The 19,343-nt window shown below is 43.5% G+C and overlaps 2 protein-coding genes across 3 annotated transcripts in view; one reads left to right on the top strand and one right to left on the bottom strand.

Annotated features, from left to right (window-relative positions):
- pygl (phosphorylase, glycogen, liver) overlaps positions 1-7,460 on the top strand; it is a 32,969-nt gene extending 25,509 nt beyond the window's left edge. Inside the window, exons 16-20 of the mRNA XM_055862531.1 lie at positions 104-245; positions 1,627-1,834; positions 3,412-3,546; positions 3,617-3,683; positions 6,534-7,460. Of these exons, the coding sequence (XP_055718506.1) occupies positions 104-245; positions 1,627-1,834; positions 3,412-3,546; positions 3,617-3,683; positions 6,534-6,722 (741 nt within the window). The 3' untranslated portion in view covers positions 6,723-7,460. The remainder of the gene's footprint in view (positions 1-103; positions 246-1,626; positions 1,835-3,411; positions 3,547-3,616; positions 3,684-6,533) is intronic.
- A 2-nt stretch (positions 7,461-7,462) lies between these two features.
- LOC129811317 (lysophosphatidylserine lipase ABHD12-like) lies at positions 7,463-19,321 on the bottom strand. Of its 2 annotated transcripts, XM_055862533.1 has the most exons (14): positions 19,083-19,321; positions 18,594-18,794; positions 18,156-18,277; positions 17,830-17,935; positions 17,460-17,579; positions 16,909-16,939; positions 16,774-16,819; positions 16,287-16,416; positions 15,833-15,870; positions 12,317-12,462; positions 12,008-12,090; positions 8,855-8,933; positions 8,554-8,687; positions 7,463-7,739 (listed from the first exon to the last, which is right to left on the bottom strand). In XM_055862533.1, the coding sequence occupies exons 2-14, from the start codon at positions 18,713-18,715 to the stop codon at positions 7,688-7,690; spliced, it is 1,209 nt and encodes a 402-aa protein (XP_055718508.1). In that variant the 5' UTR covers positions 18,716-18,794; positions 19,083-19,321; the 3' UTR covers positions 7,463-7,687. The 2 variants fall into 2 exon arrangements, with proteins under 2 accessions (XP_055718508.1, XP_055718507.1); XM_055862532.1 differs by lacking the exon at positions 19,083-19,321 and having other exon boundaries at positions 18,594-19,044.
- Between the last annotated feature and the right edge of the window lie 22 nt (positions 19,322-19,343).

Raw genomic sequence — 19,343 nt, 5'->3', positions numbered from 1 at the left:
TTTAGGCTGCGTTTCTGTACAGCACTTTGAGACATCAGCTGATGGAAGAAGGGCTATATAAATACATTTGATTTGATTTTGAGAGCGTCGTCTCCCCCTACAGGCTGCCCCAGGGTATCACATGGCCAAGAAGATCATTAAGCTGATCACGGCCGTCGGACATGTGGTCAACAAAGACCCAGTGGTGGGCAGCAAACTGAAGGTCATCTACCTGGAGAACTACAGAGTCTCCCTGGCTGAGAAAGGTACTATCTACTATATATCTACCTGGAGAAAGGTACTGTATCTATCTACTATATATCTACCTGGAGAACTACAGAGTCTCCCTGGCTGAGAAAGCTACTATCTACTATCTATCTACCTGGAGAACTACAGAGTCTCCCTGGCTGAGAAAGGTACTATCTACTATATCGATCTACTATATATCTATCTACTATATATCTACCTGGAGAACTACAGAGTCTCCCTGGCTGAGAAAGGTACTATCTACTATATCGATCTACTATATATCTATCTACTATATATCTACCTGGAGAACTACAGAGTCTCCCTGGCTGAGAAAGGTACTATCTACTATATATATCTACCAGGAGAAAGGTACTGTATCTATCTACTATATATCTACCTGGAGAACTAGTCTCTCTAGCTGAGAAAGGTACTATCTACTATATATCTACCTGGAGAACTACAGAGTCTCCCTGGCTGAGAAAGGTACGATCTACTATATCGATCTACTATATATCTATCTACTATATATCTACCTGGAGAACTACAGTACCTTTCTCAGCCAGGGAGACTCTATCTACTATATATCTATCTACTATATATCTACCTGGAGAACTACAGTACCTTTCTCAGCCAGGGAGACTCTATCTACTATATATCTATCTACTATATATCTACCTGGAGAACTACAGTCTCCCTGGCTGAGAAAGGTACTATATATCTACCTGGAGAACTACAGATTCACCCTGGCTGAGAAAGGTACTATATATCTACCTGGAGAACTACAGATTCACCCTGGCTTAGAAAGGTACTATCTACTATATACAGTGGGGCAAATAAGTATTTAGTCAGCCACCAATTGTGCAAGTTCTCCCACTTAAAAAGATGAGAGAGGCCCGTAATTTTCATCATAGGTACACTTCAACTATGACAGACAAAATGAGAAAAAAAAATCCAGAAAATCACATTGTAGGATTTTTTTATGAATTTATTTGCAAATAATGGTGGAAAATAAGTATTTGGTCACCTACAAACAAGCAAGATTTCTGTCTCTCACAGACCTGTAACTTCTTCTTTAAGAGGCTCCTCTGTCCTCCACTCGTTACCTGTATTAATGGCACCTGTTTGCTAGGACCATCCTCCTCATTGACATGTCATAACAACTATTAATGGCACCTAAAAAAAACAACTTTATTTCAGTCAGAAAGTATCATCATTGTCCTTCTATCTCGAAGTGCATCCCAAATTCTAATACCCTATATAGTGCCCTACTTTTGACCAGAGCCCTATGGAAAGTAGTGGCCCTATAAAGCAAATAGGGTGCCATCTGGAATACAACAAACAGACAAATACATGTATTAGAGAGATCAGTTTTTCTGTCATCTATTTTCCACCCTACAGTCATCCCAGCCACAGACCTGTCTGAGCAGATCTCCACTGCTGGCACGGAGGCGTCAGGCACCGGCAACATGAAGTTCATGCTGAACGGAGCGCTCACCATCGGCACCATGGACGGAGCCAACGTAGAGATGGCAGAGGAGGCTGGAGAGGAGAACATGTTCATCTTCGGCATGAGGGTAGAGGACGTGGCAGAGATGGACGTACAGGGGTAACACACAGACAGACGCATACTGACTGACACACACACACACACACACACACACACACACACACACACACACACACACACACACACACACAGATGGACGTACAGGGGTAACACACACAGACAGACGCATACTGACTGACACACACACACACACACACACACACACACAGATGGACGTACAGGGGTAACACACACAGACAGACGCATACTGACTGACACACACACACACACACACACACACACACAGATGGACGTACAGGGGTAACACACACACAGACGCATACTGACTGACACACACACAGATGGACGTACAGGGGTAACACACACACAGACGCATACTGACACACATACAGATGGACGTAGAGGGGGACCACAGACACACACAGATGGACGTAGAGGGGGACCACAGACACACACAGATGGACGTAGAGGGGGACCACAGACCGACAGACACAAACTGACTGACACACACACACACACACACACACACACACACACACACACACACACACACACACACACACACACACACAGATGGACGTACAGGGGTAACACACACACAGACAAACGCATACTGACTGACACACACATACAGATGGACGTAGAGGGGGACCACAGACACACACAGATGGACGTAGAGGGGGACCACAGACACACACAGATGGACGTAGAGGGGGACCACAGACCGACAGACACAAACTGACTGACACACACACACACACACACACACACACACACACACACACACACACACACACACACACACACACACACACACAGATGGACGTACAGGGGTAACACACACACAGACAAACGCATACTGACTGACACACACATACAGATGGACGTAGAGGGGGACCACAGACACACACAGATGGACGTAGAGGGGGACCACAGACACACACAGATGGACGTAGAGGGGGACCACAGACACACACAGGTGGATGTAGAGGGGGACCACAGACACACACAGATGGACGTAGAGGGGGACCACAGACACACACAGATGGACGTAGAGGGGGACCACAGACACACACAGATGGATGTAGAGGGGGAACACAGACACACACAGATGGACGTAGAGGGGAACACAGACACACACAGATGGATGTAGAGGGGGAACACAGACACACACACAGATGGACGTACAGGGGTAACACACACACAGACAAACGCATACTGACTGACACACACACACACACACAGATGGACGTAGAGGGGGACCACAGACACACACAGATGGACGTAGAGGGGGACCACAGACACACACAGATGGACGTAGAGGGGGACCACAGACACACACAGATGGACGTAGAGGGGGAACACACAATTTGGCATAGATGGGTAGGGGTTTTCCACAATCTAATACAGTGTCGATGGGTTCCACATTATGCAACGTTACACCATGATCAACAATATCGTCAAGTTGGGTGACGCAAAACTTCACTGACTTTATAGTTCGTTTTAGCATTGTTTACTTCATTAAAAAAAAAAACTATTTCCTGTTGTAGCGTGTGTGACGTATTATTCCAGGCCTGTTGTGAGACCTGTTTCTCCTCTGTTCTCTCCTCCTGAAGCTACGATGCCACAACGTATTACAACAACATCCCAGAACTGAAGCAGGCCATTGACCAGATTCAGGGAGGATTCTTCAGCCCCAAACAACCAGAGCTCTTCAAAGACGTCACCGACATGCTCTTCAACCACGACCGGTAGGTACAGTCACGTCACTGTCTGCTGCTGTGTGTCGGTGGTCTTGGCATTGACTGTCTCCGTCTTCAGCTTCAAGGTGTTTGCAGACTACGAGGGCTACGTAAAGTGCCAGGAGAAAGTCAGCCAACTATATCAGGTAATAATCATTATCTCCCATGTACCTCTAGTTAATAACGACTGTATCAGGTAATCATCATTATCTCCCATGTACCTCTAGTTAATAACGACTATATCAGGTAATAATCATTATCTCCCATGTACCTCTAGTTAATAACGACTGTATCAGGTAATAATCATTATCTCCCATGTACCTCTAGTTAATAACGACTATATCAGGTAATAATCATTATCTCCCATGTACCTCTAGTTAATAACGACTGTATCAGGTAATAATCATTATCTCCCATGTACCTCTAGTTAATAACGACTATATCAGGTAATAATCATTATCTCCCATGTACCTCTAGTTAATAATGACTGTATCAGGTAATAATCATTATCTCCCATGTACCTCTAGTTAATAACGACTATATCAGGTAATAATCATTATCTCCCATGTACCTCTAGTTAATAACGACTATATCAGGTAATAATCATTATCTCCCATGTACCTCTAGTTAATAATGACTGTATCAGGTAATAATCATTATGACTTCCAGAGGTAATTTGGAACTCGGTAGTGAGTGTTACATTTATTTTTACGTGCTTTCAGCACTCGCCGGTTCCATTCTGTGAGCTTGTGTGGCCTACCACTTCGCGGCTGAACCGTTGTTGCTCCTAGACGTTTCCACTTCACAATAACAGAACTTAGTTGACCAAGGCAGCTCTAGCAGGGCAGAAATTTGACAAACTGACTTGTTGGAAAGGTGGCATCCTATGACTGTGCCACGTTGAAAGTCACTGAGCTCTTCAGTACGGGCCATTCTACTGCCAATGTTTGTCTATGGAGATTGCATGACTGTGTGCTAGATGTTATGCACCTGTCAGCAACGGGTGTAGCTGAAATATCCAAATCCACTAATTTGAAGGGGTGTCCACATACTTTTGTGTATATACAGTGCATTCGGAAAGTTTTCAGACCCCTTAACTTATCCACATTTTGTTACGTTACAGCCTTATTCTAAAATTGATTACGTTTTTCTTCATCAATCTACACACAATAACCCATAATGACATCACAATAACCCATAATGACATCACAATAACCCATAATGACATCACAATAACCCATAATGACAAAGCAATAACCCATAATGACAAAGCAATAGCCCATAATGACAAAGCAAAAACTGTTTTCTACAAAAACATTTGAACCTAAAATATGACATTTTCATAAGTATTCAGACCCTTCACTCAGTACTTTGTTGAAGCACCTTTGGCAGTGATTACAGCCTCGAGTCCTCGTGGGTATGACGGTACAAGCTTGGCACACCTGTATTTTGGGGAGTTTCTCCCATTCTTCTCTGCAGATCCTCTCAAGCTCTGTCAGGTTGGATTGGGAGCGTCGCTGCACAGCTATTTTCAGGTACCTGTTTTTCATCAAGGATCTCTCTGTACTTTGCTCTGTTCATCTTTCCCTCGATCAAACTAGACTCCCAGTCCCTGCCGTTGAAAAACATCCCCACAGCATGATGCTGCTGCCACCACCATGCTTCACCGTAGGGATGGTGCCAGGTTTCCTCCAGACGTGACGCTTGACATTCAGGCCAAAGAGTTCAATCTTGGTTTCATCAGACTGGAGAATCTTGTTTCTCATGGTCTGAGAGTCCTTTAGGTGCCTTTTGGCAAAGCGGGCTGTCATGTGCCTTTTACTAAGGAGTGGCTTCCGTCTGGCTACTCTACCATAAAGGCCTGATTGGTGGAATGCTGCAGAGATGGATGTCCTTCTGGAAGCTTCTCCCATCTCCACAGAGTAACTCTGGAGCTCTGTCAGAGAGACCATCAGGTTCTTGGTCACCTCCCTGACCAAGGCCCTTGAGTTTGAGTTTATTTTTACAGGGACAGTGCACATTTAATCAACGTTTCAGTAAAAGTGCCGGTTTTAGCCAGCCAGCTAATTTTCAAACACAATCCCTGGGCAAGTTATTCTCCCCCGATTGCTCAGTTTGGCCAGGCGGCCAGCTCCAGGAAGAGTCTTGGTGGTTACAAACGTCTTCCTTTTAAGAATGATGGAGGCCACTGTGTTCTTGTGGACCTTCAATGCTGCAGAAATGTTTTGGTACCCTTCCCCAGATCTGTGCCTCGACACAATCCTGTCTCGGAGCTCTATGGACAATTCCTTCGACCTCATGGCTTGGTTTTTGCTCTGACATGCACTGTCAACTGTGGGACCTTATATAGACAGGTGTGTGCCTTTCCAAATCATGTCCAATCAATTGAATTTACCACAGTTGGACTCCAATCAAGTTGTAGAAACATCAAGGATGATCAATGGAAACAGGTTGCACCTGAACTCAAATCAAAGAGTCTGAATACTTATGTAAATAAGTTTTTTTTAAATATATATATATAAATGTCTAAAAATCTGTTTTCGCTCTGTCATTATGGGGTATTGTGTGTAGATTGATGAGGAAATTGTTTTATTCAATACATTTGAGTAAGGCTGTAACGTAACAAAATGTGGATACTGAATACTTTCCGAATGCACTGTATAGTGTATGTGGTTGTCTTAGCTACCTTGGAGATGTGGTTGTCTTAGCTACCTTGGAGATGTGGTTGTCTTAGCTACCTTGGAGATGTGGTTGTCTTAGCTACCTTGGAGATGTGGTTGTCTTAGCTACCTTGGAGATGTGGTTGTCTTAGCTACCTTGGAGATGTGATTGTCTTAGCTACCTTGGAGATGTGGTTGTCTTAGCTACCTTAACTGAATGCACTTACTTTCAGTGACCAAAGTGTAAGTACACTTTACTTATATATTACAAATGATAATTTAGTATTATATGATGACATACAGTATACGATATATTATTCATGTTGTTTCTTATAGAATCCCAAGGAGTGGACGCAGATGGCGATCAAGAATATCGCTGCTTCCGGAAAGTTCTCTAGCGACCGCACTATCGCCGACTACGCCACGGAGGTGTGGGGGGTGGAGCCTACTGATTTGAAGATCCCGCCCCCCAATGAGCCCCGCAAGGCCTTGGCGGAGACCGCCAGGGTGCTGACGGAGAAGTGAGGCTGCCTGGTGTGGTGTAGGGTGAAATTACCCCTAGACGCTGATCTTGGGTCAGTTTTTGTAATTGTTGAGGGGAAGTGGATTCTAGATCTGTATCTAGGGAAACGTCCCCTAGAAGTGTTTTGTGTTCTTTTTAAAGGGACAATCTGGGATTCGGACAACAACAAAGCAGTCACCACGCCACTTTTGGTAAACAGCTGAGGGATAGCCACTCCCAAATGTATAAACAGAGCTATGGAGGCAAGTCCATCTGTGAGATTGAAATGTTTTAACCATGTTTTGAAATGAGTCAAATCCCAGATTGCCCCTTTAGCTCAATAAACTGAGCTCTGTTTGTAAAGCACCTTAACTGATGCAAAATAAGTCTGCTACATACCTTCAGAATCTACAAATAACAAACAACAGTCTGCCACATACCCTACCTTCAGAATCTACAAACAAAATGATTTATTTTTTCCCCCAGCATTTATGAATCCACCTTCTAAATACAAGGTCAAATGGCAGCCTGTCCACTATATAGTGCACTACTGTTGACCAGACTGCTATTGGCCTTGGTCAAAAGTAGTGCACTGTAAAGTGAACAGGGGTGCAATTTGAGAAATCTACCAGTGAGTGGTCCATTCTTAACAGAACTGTCTCACACTATAGCTATAGGGTTGAATATGTTCCATAGTTTATTATGACTCTTGTTTTTCCAATGTTCTGTTGTTACATCAAAATAAATATATTCGTGTCTGATCTGTTGTTCAAACTTTTTTAATTGTAATATAATTCATACAGTCACTGACAACTATGAGAGACTAGTGCAATACACAACCTGACACAGAAACATGGACACGGCCCTTGTTGAAAGTTTTGAGTGAGGAACAAGGATCATGAACAGGCAATACAGTATGTGTAATTGTTCAGGTTTTTTTTTTTCTTCTTTTACAGTGAGCTGCTCTTCCCCGAAAAATGTCGCCGACTCACCGGACTATCGGTCTATCGATGTTGTTATTCTTGCTTTGTAGAAACCTCCTGCGGAGAAAAGCACATAAAACCCAAATCATTTTCAAGACAGTGACTATCCCTTATTCTGAACTTGACCCCCCGTCCTTGTTAATCTCATATAAACAACCTGTGTGAGACCCAAATGGTGCCTTGTATAGTGCACTACTTTGGACCTGGGTCCATAGGACTCTTGTTAAAAGTAGTGCACTATACACTGAGTGTACACAACATTAGTAACACCTTCCTAATATTGAGATGCCCCCTTTTTGTCGCCATGCAGCCTCAATTTGTCGGGGGTAAGGACTCGACAAGGTGTCAAGCGTTCCACAGGGATGCTGGTCCATGTTGACTCCAATGCTTCCCACAGTTGTGTCCAGTTGGCCGGATGTCCTTTGGGTGATGGACCATTCTTGATACACACAGGAAACCCAGCAGCGTTGCAGTTCTTGACAAACTCAAACCGGTGCGGCTGGCACCTACTAACAGATCCCGTTCAAAGGCACTTAAAGTAAACATTTTGTCTTGGCCATTCACCCTCTGAATGACACACATACGCAATCCATGTCTCAATTGTCTCAAGGCTTAAAAATCTTTCTTTAACCTGCCTCCTCCCCTTCATCTACACTGATTTGAAGTGGATTTCACAGGTGACATCAATAAGGGATCATAGCGTTCACCTGGATTCACCTGGTCAGTCTGTCATGGAAAGAGCAGGTGTTCCTAAAGTTTTGTCCACTCAGTGACTAGAGCGCCATCTGGGAGTCAGGCAGCCATTTTGTACTTTAACTCTGGATCAACACAAGTTGTATCCATAATTGGCAAAGATGAATATATAACTTACCCAACCACACTGGCCAGGTTAGGATCCAAATAGATATAGTTGTGTGAGTATCCCAAGGATTCACTGTAGGATACCATGCGCACCTGGTCCTCTGCATACCGTTGTCTAGGGGCTTGAAGTGCAATCTGGTACAGCTGGGAAGACACACACACACACACACACACACACACATATACATACATTCTAGCTCATTCTACTATAGTATAGTAACAGTGCACACATCAATGTATGGGTTGGATTTAACAACTTTCCCTAAATCACTAAATGTCTTTAATTTCTACAAGATCAGTATGTTACGTACCTTCTGGCCCATGTCAAAAGGAACCACATTGTCATCCTCAGCGTGTAGGAAAAGGACACGAGTGGTCAAGGTCTTTAAACTGCATAAAGCAAACACAATAACCCAACGTCAGTAGTTTCTAGCTACAGTACGAGATTAGAGGAGTCTAGCTACAGTACGAGATTCGAGGAGTCTAGCTACAGTACGAGATTAGAGGATTCCAGCTACAGTACGAGATTAGAGGAGTCTAGCTACAGTACGAGATTAGAGGAGTCTAGCTACAGTACGAGATTAGAGGAGTCTAGCTACAGTACGAGATTAGAGGAGTCTAGCTACAGTACGAGATTAGAGGAGTCTAGCTACAGTACGAGATTAGAGGAGTCTAGCTACAGTACGAGATTAGAGGAGTCTAGCTACAGTACGAGATTAGAGGAGTCTAGCTACAGTACGAGATTAGAGGAGTCTAGCTACAGTACGAGATTAGAGGAGTAGCTACAGTATGAGATTAGAGGATTCTAGCTATAGTACGAGATTAGAGGATTCTAGTTACAGTACGAGATTAGAGGAGTAGCTACAGTATGAGATTAGAGGATTCTAGCTATAGTACGAGATTAGAGGAGTAGCTACAGTACGAGATTAGAGGAGTCTAGCTACAGTACGAGATTGGAGGATTCTAGCTACAGTGCGAGATTAGAGGAGTCTAGCTACAGTACGAGATTAGAGGAGTCTAGCTACAGTACGAGATTAGAGGAGTCTAGCTACAGTACGAGATTAGAGGAGTCTAGCTACAGTACGAGATTAGAGGAGTCTAGCTACAGTACGAGATTAGAGGAGTCTAGCTACAGTACGAGATTAGAGGAGTCTAGCTACAGTACGAGATTAGAGGAGTCTAGCTACAGTACGAGATTAGAGGAGTCTAGCTACAGTACGAGATTAGAGGAGTCTAGCTACAGTACGAGATTAGAGGAGTCTAGCTACAGTACGAGATTAGAGGAGTCTAGCTACAGTACGAGATTAGAGGAGTCTAGCTACAGTACGAGATTAGAGGAGTCTAGCTACAGTACGAGATTAGAGGAGTCTAGCTACAGTACGAGATTAGAGGAGTCTAGCTACAGTACGAGATTAGAGGATTCTAGCTACAGTACGAGATTAGAGGATTCTAGCTACAGTATGAGATTAGAGGATTCTAGCTACAGTATGAGATTAGAGGATTCTAGCTACAGTATGAGATTAGAGGACGCTTTCACTCTTCCCATAAACTGCTACTGTTTTATTATCTATCCTGATTGCCTAGTCACGTTTACCCCTACACACATGTACATACTGTATTACCTCAACTACCTGGTACCCCTGCACATTGACTCAGTACTGGTACTCCTTGTATATAGCCATGCTATTACCTGGTACTCCTGCACATTGTCTCAGTACTGGTACTCCTTGTATATAGCCATGCTATTACCTGGTACTCCTTGTATATAGCCATGCTATTACCTGGTACTCCTGCACATTGACTCAGTACTGGTACTCCTTGTATATAGCCATGTTATTACCTGGTACTCCTTGTATATAGCCATGCTATTACCTGGTACTCCTGCACATTGACTCAGTACTGGTACTCCTTGTATATAGCCATGCTATTACCTCGTACTCCTGCACAATGACTCAGTACTGGTACTCCTTGTATATAGCCATGCTATTACCTGGTACTCCTGCACATTGACTCAGTACTGGTACTCCTTGTAGATAGCCTCGTTATTGTTTTTGTGTTACTATTTCCTTTTTTATTTATCAAATATCTTTCTTACTTTTAACTCTGCATTGTTGGTTAAGGGCTCCTAAGTATTTCACTGTAAGGTTGTATTTGGCACATGTGACCAATAACATTTGATTTTATATAGTGCAGTGCACTACCTCTGACCAGAGCCCTATAGGTCAAAATGTGTGGCACTATTCAGTAGTGCACTATGGGACACAGCCCTCCTCAACCTATGTTGTTATGGTAACACAGGCAGTACTTACTTTTCATCATTAGCAAACACCATGTTGTTGCTTTGGTAACACAGGCAGTACTTACTTTTCATCGTTAGCGAACACCATGTTGTTGCTTTGGTAACACAGGCAGTACTTACTTTTCATCGTTAGCGAACACCATGTTGTTGCTTTGGTAACACAGGCAGTACTTACTTTTCATCGTTAGCGAACACCATGTTGTTGCTTTGGTAACACAGGCAGTACTTACTTTTCATCGTTAGCGAACACCATGTTGTTGCTTTGGTAACACAGGCAGTACTTACTTTTCATCGTTAGCGAACACCATGTTGTTGCTTTGGTAACACAGGCAGTACTTACTTTTCATCGTTAGCGAACACCATGTTGTTGCTTTGGTAACACAGGCAGTACTTACTTTTCATCGTTAGCGAACACCATGTTGTTGCTTCGGTAACACAGGCAGTACTTACTTTTCATCGTTAGCGAACACCATGTTGTTGCTTTGGTAACACAGGCAGTACTTACTTTTCATCGTTAGCGAACACCATGTTGTTGCTTTGGTAACACAGGCAGTACTTACTTTTCATCGTTAGCGAACACCATGTTGTTGCTTTGGTAACACAGGCAGTACTTACGTTTCATCGTTAGCGAACACCATGTTGTTGCTTTGGTAACACAGGCAGTACTTACTTTTCATCGTTAGCGAACAACATGTTGTTGCTTTGGTAACACAGGCAGTACTTACTTTTCATCGTTAGCGAACACCATGTTGTTGCTTTGGTAACACAGGCAGTACTTACGTTTCATCGTTAGCGAACACCATGTTGTTGCTTTGGTAACACAGGCAGTACTTACTTTTCATCGTTAGCGAACACCATGTTGTTGCTTTGGTAACACAGGCAGTACTTACGTTTCATCGTTAGCGAACACCATGTTGTTGCTTTGGTAACACAGGCAGTACTTACTTTTCATCGTTAGCGAACACCATGTTGTTGCTTTGGTAACACAGGCAGTACTTACTTTTCATCGTTAGCGAACACCATGTTGTTGCTTTGGTAACACAGGCAGTACTTACTTTTCATCGTTAGCGAACACCATGTTGTTGCTTTGGTAACACAGGCAGTACTTACGTTTCATCGTTAGCGAACACCATGTTGTTGCTTTGGTAACACAGGCAGTACTTACTTTTCATCGTTAGCGAACACCATGTTGTTGCTTTGCATGACGTGATGAAGAACGCTCTCAAAACCTGGAAGACACTGATACATCTGAATAGAGAAGGGAACAACAAAATCAGTTCAGAAATGTTGAGCTTAACTAGTCCTAGAGAAGAGCAATATGGGTCAAATATACAGGAAGGAGATGGAGGGATTGCTGAATCATTCTTGTGAAACGGGGAAATTAAGCCATCTCTGGGTTTCATAGTGCAATAACACACTGTTGCACAAGGCCGCAGATAGGCAGACGGACAAGAGTGAGGAAGAGACACCTCACCATGCTGAGGGGATGTCTGGCGACTTCCTCCTCCATATTGGTGTACGGAGCCTCCAGGATCACACCATCAACAGCATAGCTTGGCTCCAGATCTGCTTGTGTTACGTCACCCAGATCACGTGCTCTTTCTCTTGCCAACTCCATTGCTGTCAAGCCGAACATGCAAACATGTCAATACAAACATGGAAACATGTCATGACAAACACGGAAACATGTCAAGACGAACATGGAAACATGTCATGACAAACACGGAAACATGTCAAGACAAACATGGAAACATGTCAATACAAACATGGAAACATGTCAATACAAACATGGAAACATGTCATGACAAACATGGAAACATGTCAATACAAACATGGAAACATGTCATGACAAACATGGAAACATGTCAATACAAACATGGAAACATGTCATGACAAACATGGAAACATGTCAATACAAACATGGAAACATGTCATGACAAACATGGAAACATGTCAATACAAACACGGAAACATGTCAAGACAAACATGGAAACATGTCAATACAAACATGGAAACATGTCATGACAAACATGGAAACATGTCAATACAAACATGTCATGACAAACATGGAAACATGTCAAGACGAACATGGAAACATGTCAAGACGAACATGGAAACATGTCAAGACAAACATGGAAACATGTCAAGACAAACATGGAAACATGTCAAGACAAACATGGAAACATGTCAAGACAAACATGGAAACATGTCAAGACAAACATGGAAACATGTCAAGACAAACATGGAAACATGTCAAGACAAACATGGAAACATGTCAAGACAAACATGGAAACATGTCAAGACAAACATGGAAACATGTCAAGACAAACATGGAAATGACAAACATTTTTGTCATAGATCCATGATTAATGTTATGTTCAATCAATGACTTCTTTAGAGTTACATAATGAATGCTTGAACTGCATGCCAAAAAGTTATGTTTACCCATTAAAGATACAGTCCGGGATCTTAAAGCACAACACATTTGTAACACACATATATAATATATATATATTACACAGTACCAGTTTGGACACACCTACTCATGCAAAGCTGTCATCAAGGCAAGGGGTGGCTTCTTTGAATAATATAAAATATTTTAGTTACTACATGATTCCATATGTGTTATTTCATAGTTTTGATGTCTTCACTATAATTCTACAATGTAGAAAATAGTAAAAATAAAGAAAATCCCTGGAATGAGTAGGTGTGTCCAAACTTTTGACTGGTGCTGTGTGTATAATATACGAATTGCAAACCAAAAAGCAGGATGTAAAATTACATATGAAATGGAGGACGTAGTACACACAAAACAGGGACCCGGTTTGGCTTTTGAGCACCACTATCGGAAACTACTGTCTGAAATTATACAAAAGTTCCGAAGCATCACTTTAAATTGTTTGGAGCGTGTGTCGAGTGTGTCTCCTTTTCTTTTATACATTTTATTCTCCCTCAGTCAGCACCTCTACACATTTTAGTGGGGTGTCATGCTTTTTAATAGAGTTTCTATCAGTGGAACCCTTGCATAAACTCCAACTGCATACTGAACGTTGAGATTGCGTTGAGGCCAGTCACTGACGTTGGCAGCGCAAACAGACTGGCACGCAGGCTATCAAGACCGGTCACTGACGTTGGCGGCGCAAACAGACTGGCACGCAGGCTATCAAGACCGGTCACTGACGTTGGCGGCGCAAACAGACTGGCACGCAGGCTATCAAGACCGGTCACTGACGTTGGCGGCGCAAACAGACTGGCACGCAGGCTATCAAGACCGGTCACTGACGTTGGCAGCGCAAACAGACTGGCACGCAGGCTATCAAGACCGGTCACTGACGTTGAAAACAACAGGAAAAATAACAATTGAGTGCACCTCCAAATCAGACGAATAAATTGTGAAATCGAAAATCAATGGTAGCTGTGAAGGTAGATAAACGAACTAGATCAGAAATGCTCAAATGGCCTAGGTGGCAAAGGTCCGGTTCGATATTGTAATTTATCGGCGTAGTAACAAACCCCCCAGCTCGTAACCCAAACTATTCACAACCCCTCTTGTTGGCAGAGAAAAGTTAGCCGTTTTAAACCTAATTTCCTGCAGTTTTTTTTTTTGGACGGTATTGACCTCCGTTCTGGGTCCGGCCCACAGTCCACCTATTGAGGTATGACTGAACTAACTAAACCTTTATCAGAGTCCGCTCACTTGGATCTGAAGACTTCTGACTTTGTTCATCACCACTGACAAACTATTTGTCTGATTCTCCACACTTTTCCCTGTCATGAATTTAAAAACATATTTGATTGGCGTAGAAACTGTCTGGAGCTGGAGGGAGGAACTGTCTGGAGATGGTGGAGGACCTGTCTGGAGCTGGTGGAGGAACTGTCTGGAGCTGGTGAAGGAACTGTCTGGAGCTGGTGAAGGAACTGTCTGGAGCTGGTGAGGGACCTGTCTGGAGCTGGTGTAGGACCTGTCTGGAGCTGGTGAGGGAACTGTCTGGAGCTGGTGGAGGAACTGTCTGGAGCTGGAGGGAGGAACTGTCTGGAGCTGGTGGAGGAACTGTCTGGAGCTGGTGGAGGAACTGTCTGGAGCTGGTGGAGGAACTGTCTGGAGCTGGAGGGAGGAACTGTCTGGAGCTGGTGGAGGAACTGTCTGGAGCTGGAGGGAGGAACTGTCTGGAGCTGGTGGAGGTACTGTCTGGAGCTGGTGGAGGAACTGTCTGGAGCTGGTGTGGGACCTGTCTGGAGCTGGTGAAGGAACTGTCTGGAGCTGGTGGAGGGAACTGTCTGGAGCTGGAGGGGGGAACTGTCTGGAGCTGGTGAAGGAACTGTCTGGAGCTGGTGAAGGAACTGTCAGGAGCTGGTGGAGGAACTGTCAGGAGCTGGTGGAGGAACTGTCAGGAGCTGGTGGAGGAACTGTCTGGAGCTGGAGGGAGGAACTGTCTGGAGCTGGTGTAGGAACTGTCTGGAGCTGGTGAAGGAACTGTCTGGAGCTGGAGGGAGGAACTGTCTGGAGCTGGAGGGAGGAACTGTCTGGAGCTGGTGAAGGAACTGTCTGGAGCTGGTGAAGGAACTGTCTGGAGCTGGTGAAGGAACTGTCTGGAGCTGGTGAAGGAACTGTCTGGAGCTGGTGAAGGACCTGTCTGGAGCTGGTGGAGGAACTGTCTGGAGCTGGTGAAGGACCTGTCTGGAGCTGGAGGGAGGAACTGTCTGGAGCTGGTGAAGGAACTGTCTGGAGCTGGTGAAGGAACTGTCTGGAGCTGGTGAAGGACCTGTCTGGAGCTGGTGGAGGAACTGTCTGGAGCTGGTGAAGGACCTGTCTGGAGCTGGAGGGAGGAACTGTCTGGAGCTGGTGAAGGAACTGTCTGGAGCTGGTGAAGGACCTGTCTGGAGCTGGTGAAGGACCTGTCTGGAGCTGGTGAAGGAACTGTCTGGAGCTGGTGAAGGAACTGTCTGGAGCTGGTGAAGGAACTGTCTGGAGCTGGAGGGAGTAACTCACCCTGTTCCTGTATCTTTACAGCAGCGTTGGTGGCCACCCTGCGGAGAGAGTTCACACGTCTCCATTTTGGGGAAAATAGTCTAGAACGAAACCCAGGGTGAATCCCAAATTGACCGCTAAGCCTTAAACCCTCTGCACTTGTGGAGATCTTAAGAGAATTTTGATTAGTATAACCAATGTTGAACCTTCCACCTAGCCTATCAGAGGCAGATAGGTTAAACTTGTCAAATATTCTCAGAGCTCCACAGATGCGTAAGTCTTAGGAGTCCATTTGAGATGCTTCTACACCTGCATTGCTTGCTGTTTGGTGTTTTAGGTTGGGTTTCTGTACAGCACTTTGTGACATCAGATGATGATAGAAGGGCTTAATAAATACATTTGATTGATTGATAGATATTGGGCCCAAATGTTTCAACAAAAAAAAGAAGCAAAATGCCAAGAGCGACTCACTCACCCAGTGCCCAAGGAATGTCCCCACAGACAGACCTGGCTGGTCCTGCTGCGTGTCTTTACCCACTGGTACAGATAGAGGGCGTCAGAGGTCATCCCAACCTCACTGGGTTCCCCACTGGAATCTCCATAACCTGGAGGGAGGCAAGGTGAGAAAGCAGTCCTTTGATTCATGATGTCACCATGGCTGCTTTCACCCTGGGTAGACTATATTTCCACTCCGCTACCATGACAACAAATCTGATGCAAAAAAAAAAAGATGTAAAATATTAAATATTTATCTCTGCGCTCCAGACGTCTAAGAGAGCAACACTACGTTAACTACATGAAGTCCTATTTTAGGATGAATTAATGAATTCATACATCAATTCATTTTTATTTACATGTCAAATCGCCATACCTTACGGGATTATTTGACACATCCGAGTTTTTTTGTAATGGCCAGGGAAATTTTACAATATATGTATATATACATTTTTATTTGTGCTTACCTCTGTAGTCCAGTGACAGTACATGATACCCTGCTGCACTTAGGATCTAGAAAATAGACAGGCTTGGTTAGGACATCCTTATTTTAACCAATACTCTCAAAATCTATTATTTCAGACTAGAACAACATACAGTACCTTAACAAGTTCCACTCTGTGGTTTATGGCCCTTTGGACATGACAGGACCGTTTGAGAGTTTAATAACATAAAACAAAAACAACAAAAAAGCTTCTTCTCATTCATTGAAACAACACTGGGATGACTATGGTATATCTGTGGAATAAACCAAGGGATGTCACTGATTTACTTAATCTCGAAACTAAGAATCAAACAAGTGACTACTGGGATGTATTCATTAGACACAAAATGGAAGAAAATGTACTGAAACAGGGAACATGTTCTTATTTTCCCAAAAGGAACACTAATTTTCTATTTCCAAAACATTTTACCACGGTGTTCCCTAATGAACATGACCCTGATGATGTAATAATACCCACTGGACTTCATTAGGAGTGTCTACCAGGATGTGCATCCCAAATGGCCCCCTATTCCCTATATAGTGCACTACTTTTGACCAGGGCCCAGACCTCCCTCACTCATAGGGCTCTGGTCAAATGTAGTGCACTATATAGGAAATAGGGTTCCATTTAGGATACACGCAGGGTCTCTACCCCAACACTAGACCCACCTGGAGCCCACGTTGCCGTGGAGATAGATGATAACAGGAGAACCATCTCCCAGAGTCTCACTGTACCACTCAGGGCCGGCCCCCTGGGCCTTCTCCCATTGGCTGTCGGGAACCGTATGCCTAAGAGACACAGACAGCACAAACAAACAGTGCAGAGTGAAGTTACTTAAGTTACTTTTTACACTTAAGTAACCACAACTAAGCCCAAAAACAGATTGTATTTGAAAATAACATTAATTTCAAAGCTTGATTGCACTGAGACACGATCACATACACTATATATACAAAAGGGTCCCTTATGGACCCTGGTCAAAAGTAGTGCACTATGTAGGGAATAGGGTGCCATTTTGAGACTTATCCACTGACTTACCATGCACCCAGTGAGATCCCCTCCTCTGGACTGAGGTAAAAGTTTAGAGTGTGGTTCAGGGAGAGCTCTGCTGGACTGGTCAAGTCCACAAGGTACGGAAACCTTACTGATTAACAGATTTCAAAACAAAAATAAGTTATCATTCTTTATTCAGTTCCTATCAGTCTGATCATCCCATGCAATAATATTACTGAACACACAGTAGTTTGCTGTATATACAATCAATATGGTATGCAGCATAGGCAGAAGCAACATTCAATGATGTAATTTCATAATTTTACACCATGTCAATTTTCAATAGGGTCAGACTGAACTCCTCTACGTACACCAGTGAGAAAAGATAACATGGCCTAGTATCCATGGAAACAGGCCGAGTAAGACAGGCAGAGAGATGTAGACGATACACTGCAGTAAGATCGCCTTCTTCAAAATGGATAACCACGGAGAACTGTAAGATAAGATAAGAAAACTTTATTGTCCAAAATGGAAATGTATCTTTTGACGCTCTGGTTGTCATTCACTTTAGACTTATGAGGTAGACGGATGCCGTTGAAAATGGTGTGAACATGCAAGAGAGGCCTTATAACAGGACAAAACAATAGTAGCCGTGCATTATAACAACTTTACAATACATGTTAGTCCACCAGACGGCTGACTCTCTCTGCAATTGATCCTGGCGACAAGGTTAACTATGACAACACCGAAACAAGTGAAAATACAGTCCTAGAGGCTGACTTCGGGAACATGAAGGCTACAGTACTTACTAGTGTGACCGTTCACTTGTAACAGTATTCCGTTTGCAGTAAGACTTCTTATTTTCAGACCCTGGGGTTTCCTTGTTGTCCATGGTCTTAGTTTCGTTGTCTGTATCAACTGTTTTCCTCATTTTTGTGTAAATGAGTGTAAACTAAACTGCAGAGAACTTACTGACAGAAATTGTCGAGAGAACATGTAGGGTTTTCTTCCTGGTGACGGGAAGGATTGGGAAATATGAGGTGAAGGGTTGTCTCTGTGTAATAGGAAGCTGATTGGCTGAGAAGGCTAATAAACGTTAACATGTTGATTAGGCTTCACACACACACACACGCGCACAGGGATATGAGTTTTGTTTGACAACAGCAGGCTACAGAGGAGAGGGAAATCAAGATGCCTACTAATTACAGGTCAAATAAAGGGAATTACAGCTATTCACTGTCTTTCACTCATATTACACTGTTTAGATTACACTCATGCCAAAAACTAAAGCAACTTACTGTTTGATTAGGTTTTCAATGGTATGAAGGCATGTTTTATTTAAAATGTAGGCCTATTTAGGCTATTCAATTATTTGCAAAGTTTGGTATGTGTCTTTTTTTTAACCATAAAAAAAAATGTGATGCCCTCGTTTCATATTAAACACGTACTTCTAAACATATGAATTGTTGCCTTCCTTGCCTGTGAAAAGTGTCGGGGGCCTTGAAGAAGCGGAATTCCAGCTCCTGTGAACGCGGCGCGCCAGTGACTGCATCCGCGCG

The sequence above is a fragment of the Salvelinus fontinalis genome, chromosome 15, assembly GCF_029448725.1.
Source record: "Salvelinus fontinalis isolate EN_2023a chromosome 15, ASM2944872v1, whole genome shotgun sequence".
NCBI classification, from domain to species: domain Eukaryota; kingdom Metazoa; phylum Chordata; class Actinopteri; order Salmoniformes; family Salmonidae; genus Salvelinus; species Salvelinus fontinalis.
This window is presented reverse-complemented; position numbering and strand designations above follow the sequence as displayed.